Genomic DNA, 17,398 nt, shown 5'->3' on the forward strand with positions numbered 1-17,398 from the left:
GACATGAATCATTTCCGACAGGGTGGAGCTCAGCTTTGAGAACAAACTCCCGCGACAGAAGCCTGGAAGAGGAAGGGAAACTTTCTTTTGATTCCCGCAGCTCAGGAAACTGATGAATTTCCAAGTGCTCCATGCATCTCTGTGTTTATTTTTTGAATGGGAGCATGAAATATTGCATGTGGGGAGAAGACACTCAAATAAAGATTGTGACACAAAAATGTAGGTTAATATTTCTTTCATTGTAAATGAAAACTATAGATGTGTACAAAATATATACATGGATAAACATGTATAATTAAAAGATCACAAGAAAAATAACCCACAGTACGGTAAATGCTAAATTGACTGTATTTATATGGAGCTTTTCCAGTCTTTATCGACCACTCAGAGCACTTTAAACTACAACTCGCATCCCCCCATTCACACACATTCATACGCTTTCTCTATCACAAACCATTCACACACCCAGGGGCAATTTGGGGTTCAGTATCTTGCCCAAGGACACTTCTGCACGCAGACTGGAAGAGCTGCGGATCGAACTACCAACCTTCCAGTTAATGGACTACCCACTCCACCTACTGAGCCATTTAGAGAAAAAAATATCAATATCTTGCATTTCTGACCCATTTTCACTATCACATTAGAATCTATGCTGAGGGCAATGCTTCACCTGCACTATAATATCACCATGACCAACATACATTAACGTGATGCTCCCTGTCTCTCTGGATATGTCTTTCAGGACCTCTATCTCTGAAGCTATGCAGCAATTTCACTGCTGAACGAAGATCAAGTCTCTTGATGACATTATCCTTCTTTAGTGGCCAAGGTTCCCTATTGCTCCATCCGACACAGTGAAGGCACAGGACTCAATCTTTTCAAAACGGTCAGAACTTTTTATGATTCTGTCCTCAGCTCACTGGTTTGTAGATTTGTGCCCATTGAAGGTCTTAGTGGAGTTGGTTTCAACCTTCTCCTGCAACTAACTGCCCAATTCAACTAACTTCCCAATTCTAACAAGATTATATTCAGCGTGTCTGTCGGTCCCATTTGAGAAATACTTGCAAATTGATGCAAAGTTCAGGCATTTACATTTACCTCCGCCAAGGAGATTATGTTTTCATCATTTTGTTTGTTGTTTGTCTATCTGTTAGTCAGGAGGATAATGCAAGAACTTCCAAATGGATTACGACGAAACTTGCTGGAAGGATGTGGTATGTGTCAATTTCGGGGATGATCTGGATCAGGGGGCGGAACCAGGATCTTACTCTGTGTGCCGTTAAATGTTTCATAACGTGACGGTCGGACCTTGGCAGCGGTACGTGCCCTCTGAGTGCCCTTCGATGAGTTTTTTTTTTTTTTTATGTTTTTCCACTGCATTATGTATCTATGGCTCGGGTTCTCTTTCAGCTTTACCTCCATTTGCCCTGCTCCCTCTGTGCCCTGCAGTGACATTGGAGGTGGACCGTGTTGCGGTATCACACAGCATGTGCTGCTTCCCTGTGCCTCGTGCCCTGCTACTGCTGGGAGCACTGACATAGCCTCGAGCATCATGGCTCTCTGACACAACCCCATCTCATGCAGCCCTGCTTGCAGCACGTGGATGCCCCCTCCCGAACGCCTCATGACAGAGACAATGTAAACCATTTCCATAGCGGACATTTAATCGGATCAGTTTATTGCAGTAAATGCTGATTCTCAGAGAGGACAGAGGCAGACTCTGCCTTACAGCCCTGGTCTTTGGTTTGTAAACCACACTCAAGTGACTTAAGCCACATGTTATATATTTAATTCAATTTAGCGGAGAAACAATGGCTGCTCCATCATCCGCAGCAGTACCAGGGGGGGGCAGCCAGAAGGGTCTAGAGCTCCTCAATGCCAGACATAAATGAACAGAGAGGCAACCAGATGATTAGGGTTATTAAAAAATGTCTTGTCCCGTGCCACAGCTCGGTGATTGATCTCCTTTGACGTGTCCTTTTACCCTGTGTCACATCAATAAACAACGTCTCTGCTGAGAGACTGACAGACTGCCTCCATGTCGGGGAGAAATGGAGAGGATAGGAAGAGAGCAGAGACAGAGGAGACGGAGAGATGGAAATGATGCTGACAACCAGACAAAAGCATTAGCACTGGAAGGAAGGGGGAAAGGAAGGAAGGAAGGGGGAGAGAGAGAGAGAGAGAGAGAGAGAGAGAGAGAGAGAGAGAGAGAGAGAGAGAGAGAGAGAGAGAGAGAGAGAGTCCAAATTCCGAGCAGGGCTGTGACTTTTATTGCTGATCATTACAGCAGGAGAGCCTGAGTCAAGATATTTATCAAATTCATCACAACAGAAGGGTCCGTTACATAATTCTCCTTCTCCACGAGTCGTTCTGTGATCTTTTATGTTCCTCCTCTGTTCAGTGGACTCTACTGAAACCTTAATGGTGACTGACACAAGAACAGCTTGAGGGCCTCCTCATCTATTTTACACAGAATAATATCAGCTACCCTTCCTGCTCACACTGCGTCATTGCTCTGTAGAACCAGGTAGAATCAGTTGCTGCTAAAAACAACAACAACAAACAAAAAATAGAAGAATGTGAGCCATATTCACACTGCAGGAGTAGCTCTGGTGTGGAGTTATATCAACCAAGTGCTTACATGACCTTGTCTGCAGTGTCAAAACCATCAATAGGCAGCAGTGGTGGGATAAAAGTAGATCTAAGCCTGGGTGTAAATAATATACTTCTTCTTCTTCTTCTTCTTCTTTGTTCGGTTTATTGATGGGTGGCAACCGATGTCAAGGTGCATTACCGCCATCCACTTCTACCCACTCTATTCTCCCCTTATTGCCGGGTATCTTCTGCCTAACAATAAAATTGTCCGTGGCTGGATTTAATTTAACCACGTTGCCTGCCTGAACCACTACACTTTCAGGGTCCTGGTGTTGTGAACGCTGGACCACTGCCACACAGTCATGGTGTACTGGGGCACTTGAACAGAACCGAGCCATTGTTAATGTTGTTTGTAAAACCTCTGCTTTCCCTTAAGACAAGTCAAAACGCTGTGGGGAAAAAAGGCCTGTTTGTTACTCGCTGATTTCACCCGACTGCTGTATTAACGACTCAGGGGCTATTTCACACTCTCTAAATTAAAAAAACTAAATTAAACTAAAGAGCTTTATAAGTATCTTCTTCCAGTGTTGATATGATAAGCTGAACCAATACCTCTTTTTTATTTATGTATCTATTAATTTAGGGGGTTGTTTAAAGGTTCAGTGTGTAGAATTTAGTGACATCTAGCGGTTAAGCTGCATGTTGCAGCTGAACACCCCTAACCCCTGATTGTTACTTTACACTGTATATACCGGTATAATTACATTTATATTTTCTGTATATCTGTTCTATATTTATATATACTTCTTTATATTCCTTCACCCAAGTACAGCATGCTACTTATTTGATGCCTTTCTGCTGCTGTAACATTGCAATTTCTCCATTGCGGGACTAATAAAGGACTTCTTATTCTTATTCTTATAATTTTACCTCTGAGACAGTGATCACAGATGAACACCATGCTGTCATTTCTATTCTACCACACTGAGAAAGCCCACAGTGGCCCAAGTGTTGAAGTAGGATATTGTTTGATATGATATGTATGTATTTAAACTAATATGATGCATTGTAATTGTTTGATCTCGTTAAGATAATAATAACATTTCATTAGAAAACATAGTAGATGATGGCGGCTGGTCAACGAAAACCGTAAACCTTGCGATCGTGTAAAAATAAACTAACAGGAAAAAAAAGCGAAGCAGATTCTGATTCTATCTCAAACATTAACGGTCCGTCCTGGCATCGCGCATGCGCAGGTCTCCACTGAGGAAGAAAGGAAAATGTCTCTGACGAGGTGGGTGCTGCGTCGAGGCTTTTTGTGTTTTTATTGAAGCAAATTGTGGTTGTATGCAATTTCCAGTCCGTGTTTAATGGTGTTTATACTGTGTTTAATGTTTTGATTTGATGTTACTGGTCTGCTGGTCCGTTTTCTGCTTTTAATCGATGCCAATAGCATCCGCTAACGTATAGCATACGTATCGCATACGTCTGAAGCTAAGTGTTTAGCATTAGCCAGCTAGCTTAACAGCGCATGGATATTCCCAAGTTTATCCATTGTATGTTAGCGAAGTGTCAGCCCTTCTCTTAGTTTGACTAAACTGGTGTGTAGTGACGGCAGTTAGTTAGCTAACACTTTTAACGCTTCTGAATAAAGCACCGTGTTATGTCGGCTAATGCTAGCTAGGCCTCACAGCAGCTGCGCGACTACGTGGGAAACAAAGTGACTGATATACCTGTTATTGTGTGTGCAGCTTCCTACCTTCGCCGACCCAGCTGTCCCAGGACCAGCTGGAGGCAGAGGAGAGGATCCAGGCCCAGAAGTCCTTCTCCAACGCCCTGGTTTCGTCCCTCCGAGAGCCCCCTCAATACGGACAGAGGAAGAGCTGGGTGCCGCGTGCACTCGAGGTAAATAAGTTAATCGCGGGTTACACATCTCGCTTTAAGAGCACCGTTCAAGATTGGAGGTGGTTTCTCATTTCTTTGGAGGTGGTTCTGGGGGATTTCGTATGATGTCATGACACTGAATGTAGAAATGAATGTTAACATTAATCACCTTGGCTGTAAAAAATCTGTGCTTCTGCAGGACTTTGGAGATGGAGGAGCTTTCCCAGAGATCCATGTGGCCCAGTTTCCCCAGGAGATGGGCCGGAAGAAGAAGACGTCCAATGCCCTGGCGGTGCAGGTGGATGCAGAGGGAAAGGTCAAATATGACTCCATCGCCAGACAAGGACAGAGCAAGGATAAGGTAGACCACCGGTTACTGCTTCAGCTGTCGCCTCAGTGCACATATAGAATGTATCCGTGCGTAACTTGACTTTTGAAATTATTGGACTGATCAAACTTGGTCTGAAGATGGTAGTACACAAACATTAATTGTAGAGACACTTTTCTTTCTATGAAGTTTGTATGAGTGACCTTTTAATATAATACATGCTTCGCGATGGTGTATTCCCCCTGTCATTTACAGACTACACACTTCATTATGATGCACACTGTCAAAACAATCCATGGTTATGGTGCATATCATGTTTTGATATCATTATGAAAACGATGACTTCCTCAGTCTGCTATAATTTCTTATCTTTCCTTGTTGCAGGTGATCTTCAGTAAATACACAGACCTTCTGCCAAAGGAAGTGCTAAATGAAGACACCCCAGAGCTACAGAAGCCTGACGAGGAGGCGGTGAAAGAAGTAAGACATATTGGAATTTGTTTGTATGGAAAAACTGTGACACATGCTGTTTACTTACAGAACCAGTTGATCGTGAGATTTTAAATTTGACTGCTCAAAGATCATTAACCCAGGCCAACTAATTGTATCCATTGTTTACTGGAAAGTTAAAGCTGATGATGGTGTGTGATCATATCTGTCTTCTGCTCTGTAGAGTTGAGTAAATTATGTAAATGTGACAAGTGGAATTACAATCAGAAACATAATGCTTTTGGTAGTGTTTTATTCATTTTTACCTTTACTGAGTTATGAGGCTAATGTGAAAATGTGTTAACATCTTTACATGTTCATTGTTGTGTGTAGCTTACAGATAAGACTCGGGCTGCCTTGGACAAGCAGGTGTCTCAGAAGATTGCTGCAGCTATGCCTGTAAGAGCTGCAGACAAACAGGCTCCTGCACAGTACATCAGGTATGTAGTGGAAGAATGAATCATCATAATAATAATCATACATTTTATGTATTTAGCACTTTTAACACTGCTCAAAGACATTTGACATACCATTAAAAAAGAAAACTAAAAATGTTGAATACACAACATAATCACACATTGAAATATAAAATACATGTCACATCACACATTAGAATAAAAAACGCATGTCATATTCACATTAAAAGTAATTCTAACAATTTCAACACAATTTAGAACAAAGATTTAGAAGGGACAGATGGATTGTTTTACAACTACGTTCATATATTAATGGGGGATTGAATAGTGTGATGACAAAGGTTCACAGTTATGACATCAATTGTTATGAAACACATAAGTTGGTACTATTAATTCATTTGTATTTTTGTATGTGAGGGAAGATAAAAGTTGTATCCATGTTGACCCACTTCTTCTGCTTTGTTCTCTCTTCAAGATACACCCCATCCCAGCAGGGGGTAGCTTTTAACTCTGGGGCCAAACAGAGAGTGATCCGCATGGTGGAGATGCAGAAAGACCCCATGGAGCCTCCACGTTTCAAGTAAGTCAACAACCTGTCTCAGAACAGCATGAAGTCATGTGTGACGACTGGCTTGATAGATTATTTAATATAATTAGAAGAATTACTATGTTCAGACACAGTTTGTTAAAAAAGTCTTAAAAAATAAAGCCTCATATTATGGCCAAAGGAAATCTGAAGTTCACAGTTAAATAAAGATATTTTTGTACAGATCTTCTTTTTTTTTATATATACCAGAATGTAACATAGAAAGAGTTTAAGGTCATTTGTTGTAATTGTCTTTCTTTTCAAACTGGGTAGTAATTACACACTTGAATATGTACCTCTCATTTTAAAGAAAATAATTAAGTTGTATTATTGTGTGTTTCAGGATCAACAAGAAGATTCCCAGAGGCCCCCCCTCTCCTCCTGCCCCTGTCTTGCATTCTCCAAGCAGAAAGGTACCGTTACACATTCGAGAAAAAAAATTGGCCGTGTAACACATTCTGCTTTTACTACTACACTGATGCATTTAAAATAAAGTTACTTGCATTGTACAAAAGAGAAGATCTTTGACCTAAATGTCTTCATTTTTCTTTAGATGACAGTGAAGGAACAGCAGGAGTGGAAGATTCCTCCATGCATCTCCAACTGGAAGAACGCTAAGGTAACGTGGCACCACAATTATTTTTGAACTATTTCTTCTATTTCAAAATTTCTAGAAATGATCATGTATTATCCTGTTGCCCCTTCTCTGCTAATTTCGTTCTCATAATCTCTCTCAGGGCTACACCATTCCTCTCGACAAACGTCTGGCTGCTGATGGTCGGGGGCTGCAAACGGTTCACATCAATGAAAACTTTGCCAAGTTGGCTGAGGCGCTCTACATCGCTGACAGAAAGGTACTGCACCATCCCTCTGATTGATCCGATCAACAGTTTAGGATAATGGCATTGCCTAAAATCTGCACCCTTCAACCCACATTTAAATAACAGTGAAATTCTGTTTGTGTCTTAAGGCCAGGGAGGCTGTGGAGATGAGAGCACAGGTGGAGAAGAAGATGGCCCAGAAGGAGAAGGAGAAAAAGGAGGAGAAACTGAGGGAGCTCGCCCAAATGGCTCGAGACCGCAGGGCGGGGATCAAAAGTCACGGAGACAAAGGTGAGTCAAAGATCAAGAAGTAGAAAAGTTGACTGTTAAGGACAAACGTGTGTGTGTGTGTGGATCTCTGGGCATGTTGAAACTCTGGTGTCAGCACCACCTATTTTCCAATTTTTTTATTCATGTCTTATTTTTGTTCATGCATTTTGAAAGCACTGACTCGCCTAGCAATATCTATATTGACATTATTTGTGATAAATTCTGACAATACCGTATGTCAGCTGGGATTTTGTCTAAATGTGCACTGAAGACAAACAGTTTCTCTTCGCCTTGTCTTCCCTCTCCTGCTGTGCATAACATTTTCCTTTTCTCTACTACTACATCTTCATCTACAACCCACCTCTACTTCTTCTCATCAGTTTTCTCCTTTCTTCCTCCAATTCTTTCAGTCCCGTGTTGCTTTTCACATCCTATTTCGGCTGTAATATTCCACGTCATATGTCCTCATGTGGTTTCCTTTCTGTTTTCAAAATTTCCTTTTTGTGTTTAACGTGGCAGGTGGCGAAGACGGCGAGGCCAGGGAACGTGACGAGATCCGCCATGACAGACGGAAAGAGAGACAACACGACAGGAACATTTTGAGGGCAGCTCCTGATAAGAGGTGATGGACACGCACTATAAAACACACCGCATGTGAACTCACCCACCCCTCTTTTCAATACCCACAGATACAGATGTACTGCTCACTGCTGAATCATTCATGCATCTGGCAGAAATATTGAACTAAGCATGTGTGATCAGTGTGTGTTTGTGTGTTAGGTCTGTGTGCGCAGTGGCAGGTTGTCGATTGATTGAATTGTGGTTCCCTGGTTGAGTGGAGGGAAGTGAAATTCAGATGAGAGCTCATTACAGACACAATTCCAGCTGTCTGACGGCACAAACCTTGTTATCTTAAAATTGCCTTTCACTTAACTTTGAGATGGCTGTTTGCTGAAAGACAGTCCCCAGTTATTTAATGAAAAACTCAAACACTTTTTTTAATCATAAATTGAAGCCCCAATGACATAATCTTTTAAATAATCTTAAATAAACCTATAGGCGTATAAAAATAGATTATTACCTCTGCCAAGTCAAATTTGTTTTTCACCCCTGTCCATTTGTTTGTAAGCAAGATTACACAAGAACTCGTTAAATTTAAAGTGGATGAAGAGCAACGGGTGGATCCCGGAATTTCCACTGTTTAAACAGGGAACAATCCATGGATCTTGATGGGGAAAAATTTGGCACCTTTAGGAAACTGATCTTTTCAGTGTGTAACATTTGGTGCAGCTTGATTGAATTTGATGGGGACTGTTGGGCCTTGGCGGAGGTATACATTCTACTGAGTGACATTCCAGTTAAAATCATGTTAACTACTCTTTAAGTTCATTCACTCAGTTATTTTTTATTTTCTTTTGTGTGTCAATTGCTTTTGTTGCGAATCGTTGCTTCATCTCAGACTCTCTTCCTTGTCCCAGGTCCAAGCTGCAGAGAGACCAGGAGAGGGACGTCAGTGAACTGATCGCTCTGGGGATGCCCAACCCTCGCTCCTCCTCCGAAGCTCAGTACGACCAGAGACTCTTCAATCAAAGCAAGGTTAGAAAGTTTCATACCTACTACAATGTACGTTAACATCAGCTTAGATTATTTGTGTTGATTGGAGAGAAAATCTCTTGTGTACAAGGCTGAATACTGAGCTCCACAATACAAGGAAACATTTGCAAGTTTCCTAGTGTGGACAGCATTTATCCCTTCTTGGGTACTAGAGGAAGCACAGCAAAACTGAAGAAGAATTTATACAGCAGCCATTTCATTGTTGTGCACTGTTCTGTCTCTTATTTTAGTGGCTTACCTTTTCTCTGTCTTTTCAGGGTATGGACAGTGGCTTCGCTGGTGGTGAGGACGAGACGTACAACGTCTACGACCAGCCGTTCCGCGGCAACAAAGACATGGCTTCACACATCTACAGGCCCAGCAAAAATATTGACAAGGACGCCTACACAGATGACCTTGAGTCACTCATGCAAAACAAGTACTTATATTCTTCTTATATTTTTTTATGACTTAATACAGTTATTTGACTTTGTATTCGTATAGTAATATAATTCAATATTGGTTTTTATAGTCATAAACGCAACTAATGATATGGACCAAATGAATGAAATGAAGCTTCTTCTCTTTCAAAAACTTAAATTATTTCTTAAATGGCTAGTTCCATGGCCAGTTTAAAAAACAGTTAATCTTTCATTTGATTTTGATTCATTTGATTTGACTTAATATTTGTCAGACTACTAACAGGACGGCCTACGTTTTAACCTTCTCTAAGATAATTAGAGAAAATAACAAAAGCCCGAATATGTTTAGTCACCAGCTTGTCATTGTCGTCTTTGAATGTTTGGCGGTAACCGGGCGATACACCATTGAGCAAAACATGCTCAAAGGAAATGTTTGCATTATATACATATGTCGCGCAAAAAAAACAACAGCCTGCCAGCATTTAGCTCGTGGCTTCAATCCTATGGGTCCTTTCAGTTTGAGAGCAGGACTTAATGAGTTCACGTTCCTATTTTTTTTAATGCTCGCACTCCAATATCTCCTGCTTGCCCTTAGACTTCCTGTGCTCCAGCTTCAGCTCTTCTCCTCACACTGTGTTGACAAATGAAATTGCTCCACCTTCGTTTTGATAACTTTTTCTGTTGGTGCCGTTCTGATAAAATACAGGTGGGGGAGAAACAGGACAAATACTCTTTTGTTTTTATAGTTGTTAGCAACCGTGTTCCCATTACCTAAAAAAAACTTGATCCTTGATTTTGCTCATTTGCTGGTGTAAACTGGAGGGCAGCGGTGCATGAACCTGGTTAAAGTAAGCGCCTGTATGGTACACTCAAACACATGACGCTAACACCCACAACAAGGGCGGGACTGTTTCACTAGTCAACATTACAAATGGCTTGTTGACATGTTGCACAAAAACTCCAAGCGCAGGTAATCTAAGCACAAGCAGGGTATATTTTAGTGCGGGCACAGGGTTTTGACTGAGATTATTACGAATCCTGAACGTGAAATCCTTAAGTCCTGCTCTCAGACTCTCCTGAATAAAGATGAGAAAACCCTGTACAATTGCTCTGTACTTGCACGAAGATTGCAGAAGGGTGCAGTGAAATTATCCTTTAGTTGCGAGAGAAAACATCCATTTTTGCAGCATATTCTAATATGTTTCGTTTCTTTCCTCCAGCCGGTTTGCTCCTGGCAAAGAATTCTCCGGCGCCGACCACGCGCAGAGGCGGGACGGACCAGTCCAGTTTGAAGAGGATCCCTTCGGTTTGGACAAGTTCTTGGAGGAAGCCAAGCAGCACGGTGGCTCTAAGAGGCCCTCAACCAGCAGCCGCTCGAAGGACGACTACCACGACAAGAAGCGCAGGAAGGAGTGATAGTCTGTTCAGGACGGCTGTAAGAGGCATGGTGGAGGATGTGGCGCCCTTTCCTTTTTTATTTTTTTGTTTTTATTTGTTGCTTATTCAGCTACATTCAGAACATGTTGAACATCCTTACTTAACAGAACATGAATTAACACGTTAAGTTAAGCTAAAGCGATGGATACAGATATATAACAGATCTGCCTCCGTGTCTGACAGTGTCTATGCATAGGTGATATTTGGGCCCAGGAAGTCTGTAGACTTTAGTCGTATGTTTTTTTTTTGTTTTGTTTTTTAAATACATGTATACAGACCCAACATAAAAATCTTCAGGAGTTTATATTTTCCTTTGTCTAATTTGTTCCCAACATTTCCCCCTTTTTTGAGTTGTCCACTTACGTATTTGTGAGCCGTTAAAGCCCATATTTGATGTACAGAGATAAAAAGTAATTCTGTAAGGTGTAAAGCAAACCAGCTGTATAATTCTTGTACATTACCACCAATAAAATTAATTTCATATTGTGTGTAATTGCTAATCTCTCTGTATTTATTATGAAGTATAGTGTTTTGTTGGGCGCCTACAAATCGGTCAACATTTTTCACTAGTTTAGAGCAGCTTAATTCAAACTTTTACAACATAGTGGGAAGTCCATTGGTTATATAATTGATATAGTTTCCTTTTATAATAGTTTTTCCCTATGTTAATAATTTGACTCATAATGCAGCCTATTAACGTCGATGATTGTAAGCCCAAAATGTATTCGGAGAAACCATCAATTACGAAGTGTGAATAGTGAAAAAAAAATGTTTCCCTTCCAGGAATGGGCTCTATGATATTAGATGATGAGAGCAAAATTGTTTCCATTAATTACAATTAATTATGATTTATGCAGTCTGACAGTGTTATTTTCCCGGGGTGCGGAAATATAATCAATGTGGCATTACAGAGCCCAGCAGACTCAAATCTGCACGGTGCCATATTTTACTCGTACATGAACAGGCGGTCAGACAGTTGTTATATGCACATGATAAATGCTTTTTTCAATGGGCCTGGTTTGTAGTCATGGCTTCCTGTATTAGTGCAGTGCCCCAGACCTTTATTGCTGGTCTTTTAGTGCCCATCAGAAAGAAAATATATAATAGCCTTAGAACTGTGAAACAACACTGAGCTAGGAGCTTCAAACCAGGAAGAATCCAAGACAATTGAGGTAAAGATGCTTATGTTCATTGCACTTTTCAAACTTGTCAGCCAACCACAGGTAGCAGCACGAATCTCTGCCTCTCTCAGTGGATGTCTGCACACCACCTGAAAATCAACCTTGACAGACCGAACAAATTTTCCTTCCAGGGAAAGGCTCTCCCACCCATGACCTGACTATTACCTTTGACAACCCCGTGTTAGCCCCCACCCAGACAGCTAGGAACCTGGGTCGTCCACTCGACAGTCAACTCTCCCTTACTGCCAACATTACTGCAACAACCCATTCCTGTAGATACATGCTGCACAACATCAGGAGAATACATCCCCTTCTCAATCAGAAGACGGTGCAGGTTCTGGTCCAGGCTCTGGTCATCTCACGCCTAGACTATTGCAACTCCCTCCTGGCTGGTCTGCCTGCTAGTGCCATCCGACCTCTGCAGCTCATCCAGAATGCAGCAGCTCGACTGGTCTTTAACCTAAATTCACTCACACTACTAACCCCGTCCGTTTCAAAACACTAGTACTTGCGTACCGTGCTGCGAACGGATCGGTCCCAGCCTACATCCAGGACATGGTCAAACCTTACACCCCAGCCCGTCCACTACACTCTGCATCTGCCAATCGGCTTGCTGCTCCCTCACTGCGAGCTAACCACTCAACGAAACAACGACTCTTTGCTGTCCTGGCTCCTAAATGGTGGAACGAGCTCCCCAATGACATCAGGACAGCAGAAAGTCGACACATCTTACGCCGCAGGCTAAAGACACATCTCTTCCGACTATACCTTGAATACAAAAAATCATTATGTATTTAGTAGCACTTATATGGCACTTACATAAAGCACTTTGTAGTTTGGCTTTCCTGAAGAAAATTGTACTTGCTTGATTCTTGTTGTTCTGGGTTTGTACCCTCATGGTTGAATGCACTTATTGTTAGTCGCTTTGGATAAAAAGCGTCAGCTAAATGAAATGTCATGTAAAGTAATATACAGTTTATCCGTCGAGGGTCGCGGTTGGGCTGGAGCAAATCCCAGCAGACATGGGGCGAGAGGCGGGGTCCACTCTCGACAGGCGCCAGCGAATCACAGGATCGACATTAATACTTTTCGCAAAGGATGTTATGTTTTCATTTCATATTTATCTGTTAACAAGAAAAACAATGTGCCAATTTTCTTAAAACCTGTGGCAACGTTGTTTTTTTTGCCACTTTAACATTGTGAGAAGCAGTGGCGGATTTAGGATTTTTTCTAAATCGGTGTAATAAAATGGCCCCAATTTAAACAGAGGGGCCAGTTATATTCATGATTCAGTAAGGTGCACATAGTCACTCCTTGTTTTCTGTTAGCTCTATAGCTTTGATTCAAAGCCACACATCATTGAATATATTTTGAAATAATTGTTCCTTGTTCAAGCTCAGTGCACTTCAAAAAGGTAAGAAAATAAATGATTATATATGAACAAATTTGTCATATTTAATGTTATCGACAGGACATGGGCACTTCCGGGACCAATTTGATTTCAGCTGGGGCCAGTGCCCCCTGGCCAGTGCCCGTGGATTTGCCCCTGGTGTGACGTGGTGTTTTTTGACATTTCTGTGAATTTCTCAAGAAATAATGCAGAGATCCTGATGACGGCATACTTATGGGATTGATATCTATTGGTATGTGCAATTTGGTGCAGCCTATAAGCACATATAGCCTATAACATATATAGCTTTGAATGTGTTTTTCTCAAGGCTTCTCCCGGCCTCTCCCATGTGCAAGCGATGAATGTGGCCAAAACAACATTAATCCATCACTCAATTACAGCAAAGTGGCTCTGATGTGATTTAACATTGTGTTCTCGGGAAAGGAGCTGACGTGTTCAGAAGTCGTTCAATTCCTCACGACCTGAGGGGGGGAAAGGCGGCGGTGGTTTGTCCCCGTCTCTCCCCTCCACACCTGGGGAAACAGGTTGAACGACACAGAAGCAGGACTCTGTGTTGGGAGAGGGGCTCTGATGTAATTCAACACTCGCCTTTATCTTGTTGAGTGGTGTATCTGTTACCAGAGCTTCCCCCCACTGTCCTCTGATTCTTGTTGGGATAATTCCATCATGTGTACACTCCTTACTCTTGATCATTCCCATACTGTACCCCTACAGTGCTGGATTTACTTTATCTGCTCTGGAACATGCTCCTGCCATGTTTATCCTAACCCGGTGTATGAATAAATGATGTGGTGGATGGACAGATAGAGAAGTCCGCCTGCTGCTGCCTGTGTGAGGTGGTTTAAGGACCTGGGTATGAGAGTCGGTGTGTGGAAATCAATCTGACATGTACCAGCTTAGGGTAACTGAATCACGGGTGGCTCGATCGTTGCAGGGTTTCGGAAGGGGGTGAGGAAAAACCCCTTCCAACAGACTGAATGAGGGAAAAAAAGGTTTTTGAATCCAGCAGGGCCTCTGTCTCCAAACAGCAGCAGGGACGTGTGCTCTCCCTTCAGCCTGCATTCGTGTTACAGACAGCTCGATAATGGGTCTCCTCTCGTCTCTTGTCCGCCTTTATGAATGCGCGCAGAGGAAGATGAATGAGATTCTTATTCATGAAGGTAAGAGGAAATTGGTTCCTTGGCATCGCCTTTGTGTGCTGTTGTGTGTAAACGGTGAACATATTGTGTGGGGCCATAATGGAATCCTCAGCCCGCAGACAGCAGCCATGATGGATACCTCCTTATCTGTGCACCGCAACGAAAAGCCAACGCAGAAATAATAAACAACATTGAGTTGTTGCACTGCATCTTTGCCACTCTTCTGACCTGAAGGAGGACAGCTCAGGTTACGTGTGTGTTCTTGTTGATGCCTTTTTGTGATATTTCTCGCCCCATTCGCCGACAGCCAAGCAATAATTTTGGTGATGAATGCACCCCCGCCCACTGCTGCCGTTGACCTGTCGAAGAGAGACATCTTATCTCACACTGTGAGATTTGTTCTCCTCTTCCAGTGCTGAAAGCTGCCGCTGTAACAAAGGATGTCTTTTTATCGCTGGGATGAAGAAACACACCCACATCCATGGATAACAATGGGGCTGTTTCCTCTCTGCCGGGGACACTGCTCTTCTGGAGAAATGAGTCATTTTACTTAAGGAAAAAACAGCTGAAGTGTTGCACTGGAGACCTCAGCCTATATAGTGATGTCACAGCTGTTTGACATAAACTGTCTCCACAACATTTCTACTACAACAGCTCTGATTGACATGCGATCGTTACACTGGGCGATTGACATTTGATAGCAAGTAATGTAAGCTTGACTTTAAGCACTCACCAAAATTAAACAAAATGTTATGAGCAACAATTGATGAGATGGAAACATCTAAGGTGGAAAGTGCCCCACAGAGAATTATCATGTGACTGTGCAGCAGGAGCGTTTCGAGGGACATTGGGGCAAAGGGGGACCAAGGGGGGTCTTCATCGAACCAAACCTCTAAAATGATACCTCTTTTACAGTAAAATTAGTTTGCCGTTTTGTTTTCCTCTGGTGCGTCATGTTCGACATCACAAACAAGTGAGGCGCTCTCTCTCGTGATGCCAAATCAGCTTGTTCACTCCAAAGCCGGTGATAACACTTTAGGGGGTTCTCACAATGTTGTCATTGCTGTGGATCACCAAAGCTATACAGGTAGCATGTTATCCAGTTGTTTTGTTTTTACAGCTTTCAGATGTATTGATTTCTTGAGTCTCATCAGTGTGAAGCCTTCTCCAGTGGCAAAAAACAGAGGTAAAATCAGAATGGCACTCACACTTCTGCAAAGGTCCAACAGTCCCCTTACATCCAATCAAACAGCACCAACTTTCACACACTCACAGAAATCAGTCTGATAAATGTCCCTATTTTTTTCATCCAGGAATTATTCTCTGTGAAATTGTGGAACATGTCACAATCTTGCAACAAAAAAATGGATTTGCCTCTTTGTTTGGATCCACTCTAACAGATTATTACTTTGGCCATGTCTCATCTTTCCAACAAGTTTCATGGAACTCCGTTCAGAATTTCTTTTTCTGAATCCCGCTGACAAACAAACCAACAGACGAGGCGAAAACAGGGAGATAATCATCACCGGACTGTGCAGCTCCCCTCAGCTCTGGGGAGCATGTTATCCTGTTGTTTTGGTTTTTACGGTTTGCATATATTGATTTCCTCACACTCATCACTATGAATCCTTTTCCTGTCCTAGCAGTGGCGACAAAAATCTGGTCAACCCGCTGAAAGCTAACTAATAGGCAACAAACCACTTAAGTATTTGATTCTTGAGGTTGGCCAGAAACACAACTCCAAGTAAATGAATATGTCTGCAAGGTGTTTGCAGCTGTTCACTGCCCTTTTAGCCATTAAATATAAAATGTGAAAATATGTCAATGCCGTGTTTGCCTGTTTCTGTAGCACACAAAATGTTCATGCTCCAAATGCGTAACACGCATTTGTATATAATATTCATGTAGTATTTAATTGCCAGAAAAAGTCATGTACATGCTGAATATTCAGGATTTATAATGATGGCCTCCATTGTGCTCCAGCTTCAAATCAAAGTAGATTCCTCGAGGGCCTACTTGTATTCATGCAGCTCTTCCTATGTGCTCTGTCACTCTAATTCATAGTGCAGCTCTATAGTCTGAATACTGTGCACAGAGCCACAAAGTCCATAGATTTCATTTGTCAGACTGACATTCACCTCCAGCAGCACACACCTGAGCAGCCTGCCTTTCCTCTGTCACTCATTCACTCTCTTATCATTAGTTCCTCATCTGTGCATATTTAGGCTGGGATTCACTCTTCATTATACCCGCAGTCTAGAGTCGGACAGAGTCTACTGCTCTGCTGGAAAATGGCCCGCCTGTCAATCCGTCTGTCCGTCCCGGCTGCCTCACCTGAATCCCGGAGAGCAGACCCAGTCCTCTCCTCTGTGACTCACTCTGGGGATAATCTATAATGGAGGGAGGGTTTAGACAGGCGTAACAATCTCTAATGGTTGTGTCAGTCAGAGAGCGGTCTGCCCGCTGCACTGGGCAGCGACCCGCCCGACCGTGGTGGGAGTGCACATGGACCGCTCTGGGATTTGCTATGACAAGAAGTGATTGACACTTGGGCTAATGTCTTCATCTGAAGAAAGAGCTGAGCCAGGCGATGGTAGAGTGGGGATATGTTGCTCTTATTGCTCATATATCGATAGGAAATATCCGGCACCACTGGAATGGATTGGGATGTGACTTGCACATGCTCTCTTTGTGCATGAGCATAATTCCTGGCAATGAGCACACTCATTTATTACTTGTGTACTATTGCGATTTCATCATTTGTTATCTACCACCTTTAGACTCCACTGATGTATGAAAACAGGCCGCACGCCTCGACTTCCTCTC

The 17,398-nt window shown here is 42.4% G+C and overlaps 1 protein-coding gene across 1 annotated transcript; it reads left to right on the forward strand.

Annotated features, from left to right (window-relative positions):
- Positions 1-3,794: 3,794 nt before the first annotated feature.
- Positions 3,795-11,334, forward strand: snw1 (SNW domain containing 1). Its single transcript, XM_035144386.2, has 14 exons — positions 3,795-3,889; positions 4,347-4,500; positions 4,679-4,840; positions 5,192-5,287; positions 5,630-5,736; positions 6,188-6,292; positions 6,642-6,711; positions 6,852-6,917; positions 7,036-7,152; positions 7,269-7,410; positions 7,909-8,011; positions 8,868-8,985; positions 9,261-9,421; positions 10,625-11,334. Exons 1-14 carry the CDS (start codon positions 3,876-3,878, stop codon positions 10,818-10,820), a joined length of 1,611 nt encoding a protein of 536 aa, XP_035000277.1. The 5' UTR covers positions 3,795-3,875; the 3' UTR covers positions 10,821-11,334.
- Positions 11,335-17,398: the final 6,064 nt, after the last annotated feature.

Source organism: Hippoglossus stenolepis, chromosome 20 (assembly GCF_022539355.2).
Source record: "Hippoglossus stenolepis isolate QCI-W04-F060 chromosome 20, HSTE1.2, whole genome shotgun sequence".
NCBI lineage: Eukaryota > Metazoa > Chordata > Actinopteri > Pleuronectiformes > Pleuronectidae > Hippoglossus > Hippoglossus stenolepis.

Bases quoted from the DNA above. Each gene is read 5' to 3' on its own strand.
- snw1 (XM_035144386.2), top strand. The intron at 6,712-6,851 runs GTACCGTTACAC...ATTTTTCTTTAG, and splicing joins TGCATTCTCCAAGCAGAAAG to ATGACAGTGAAGGAACAGCA. The intron at 8,012-8,867 runs GTGATGGACACG...TCCTTGTCCCAG, and splicing joins AGGGCAGCTCCTGATAAGAG to GTCCAAGCTGCAGAGAGACC.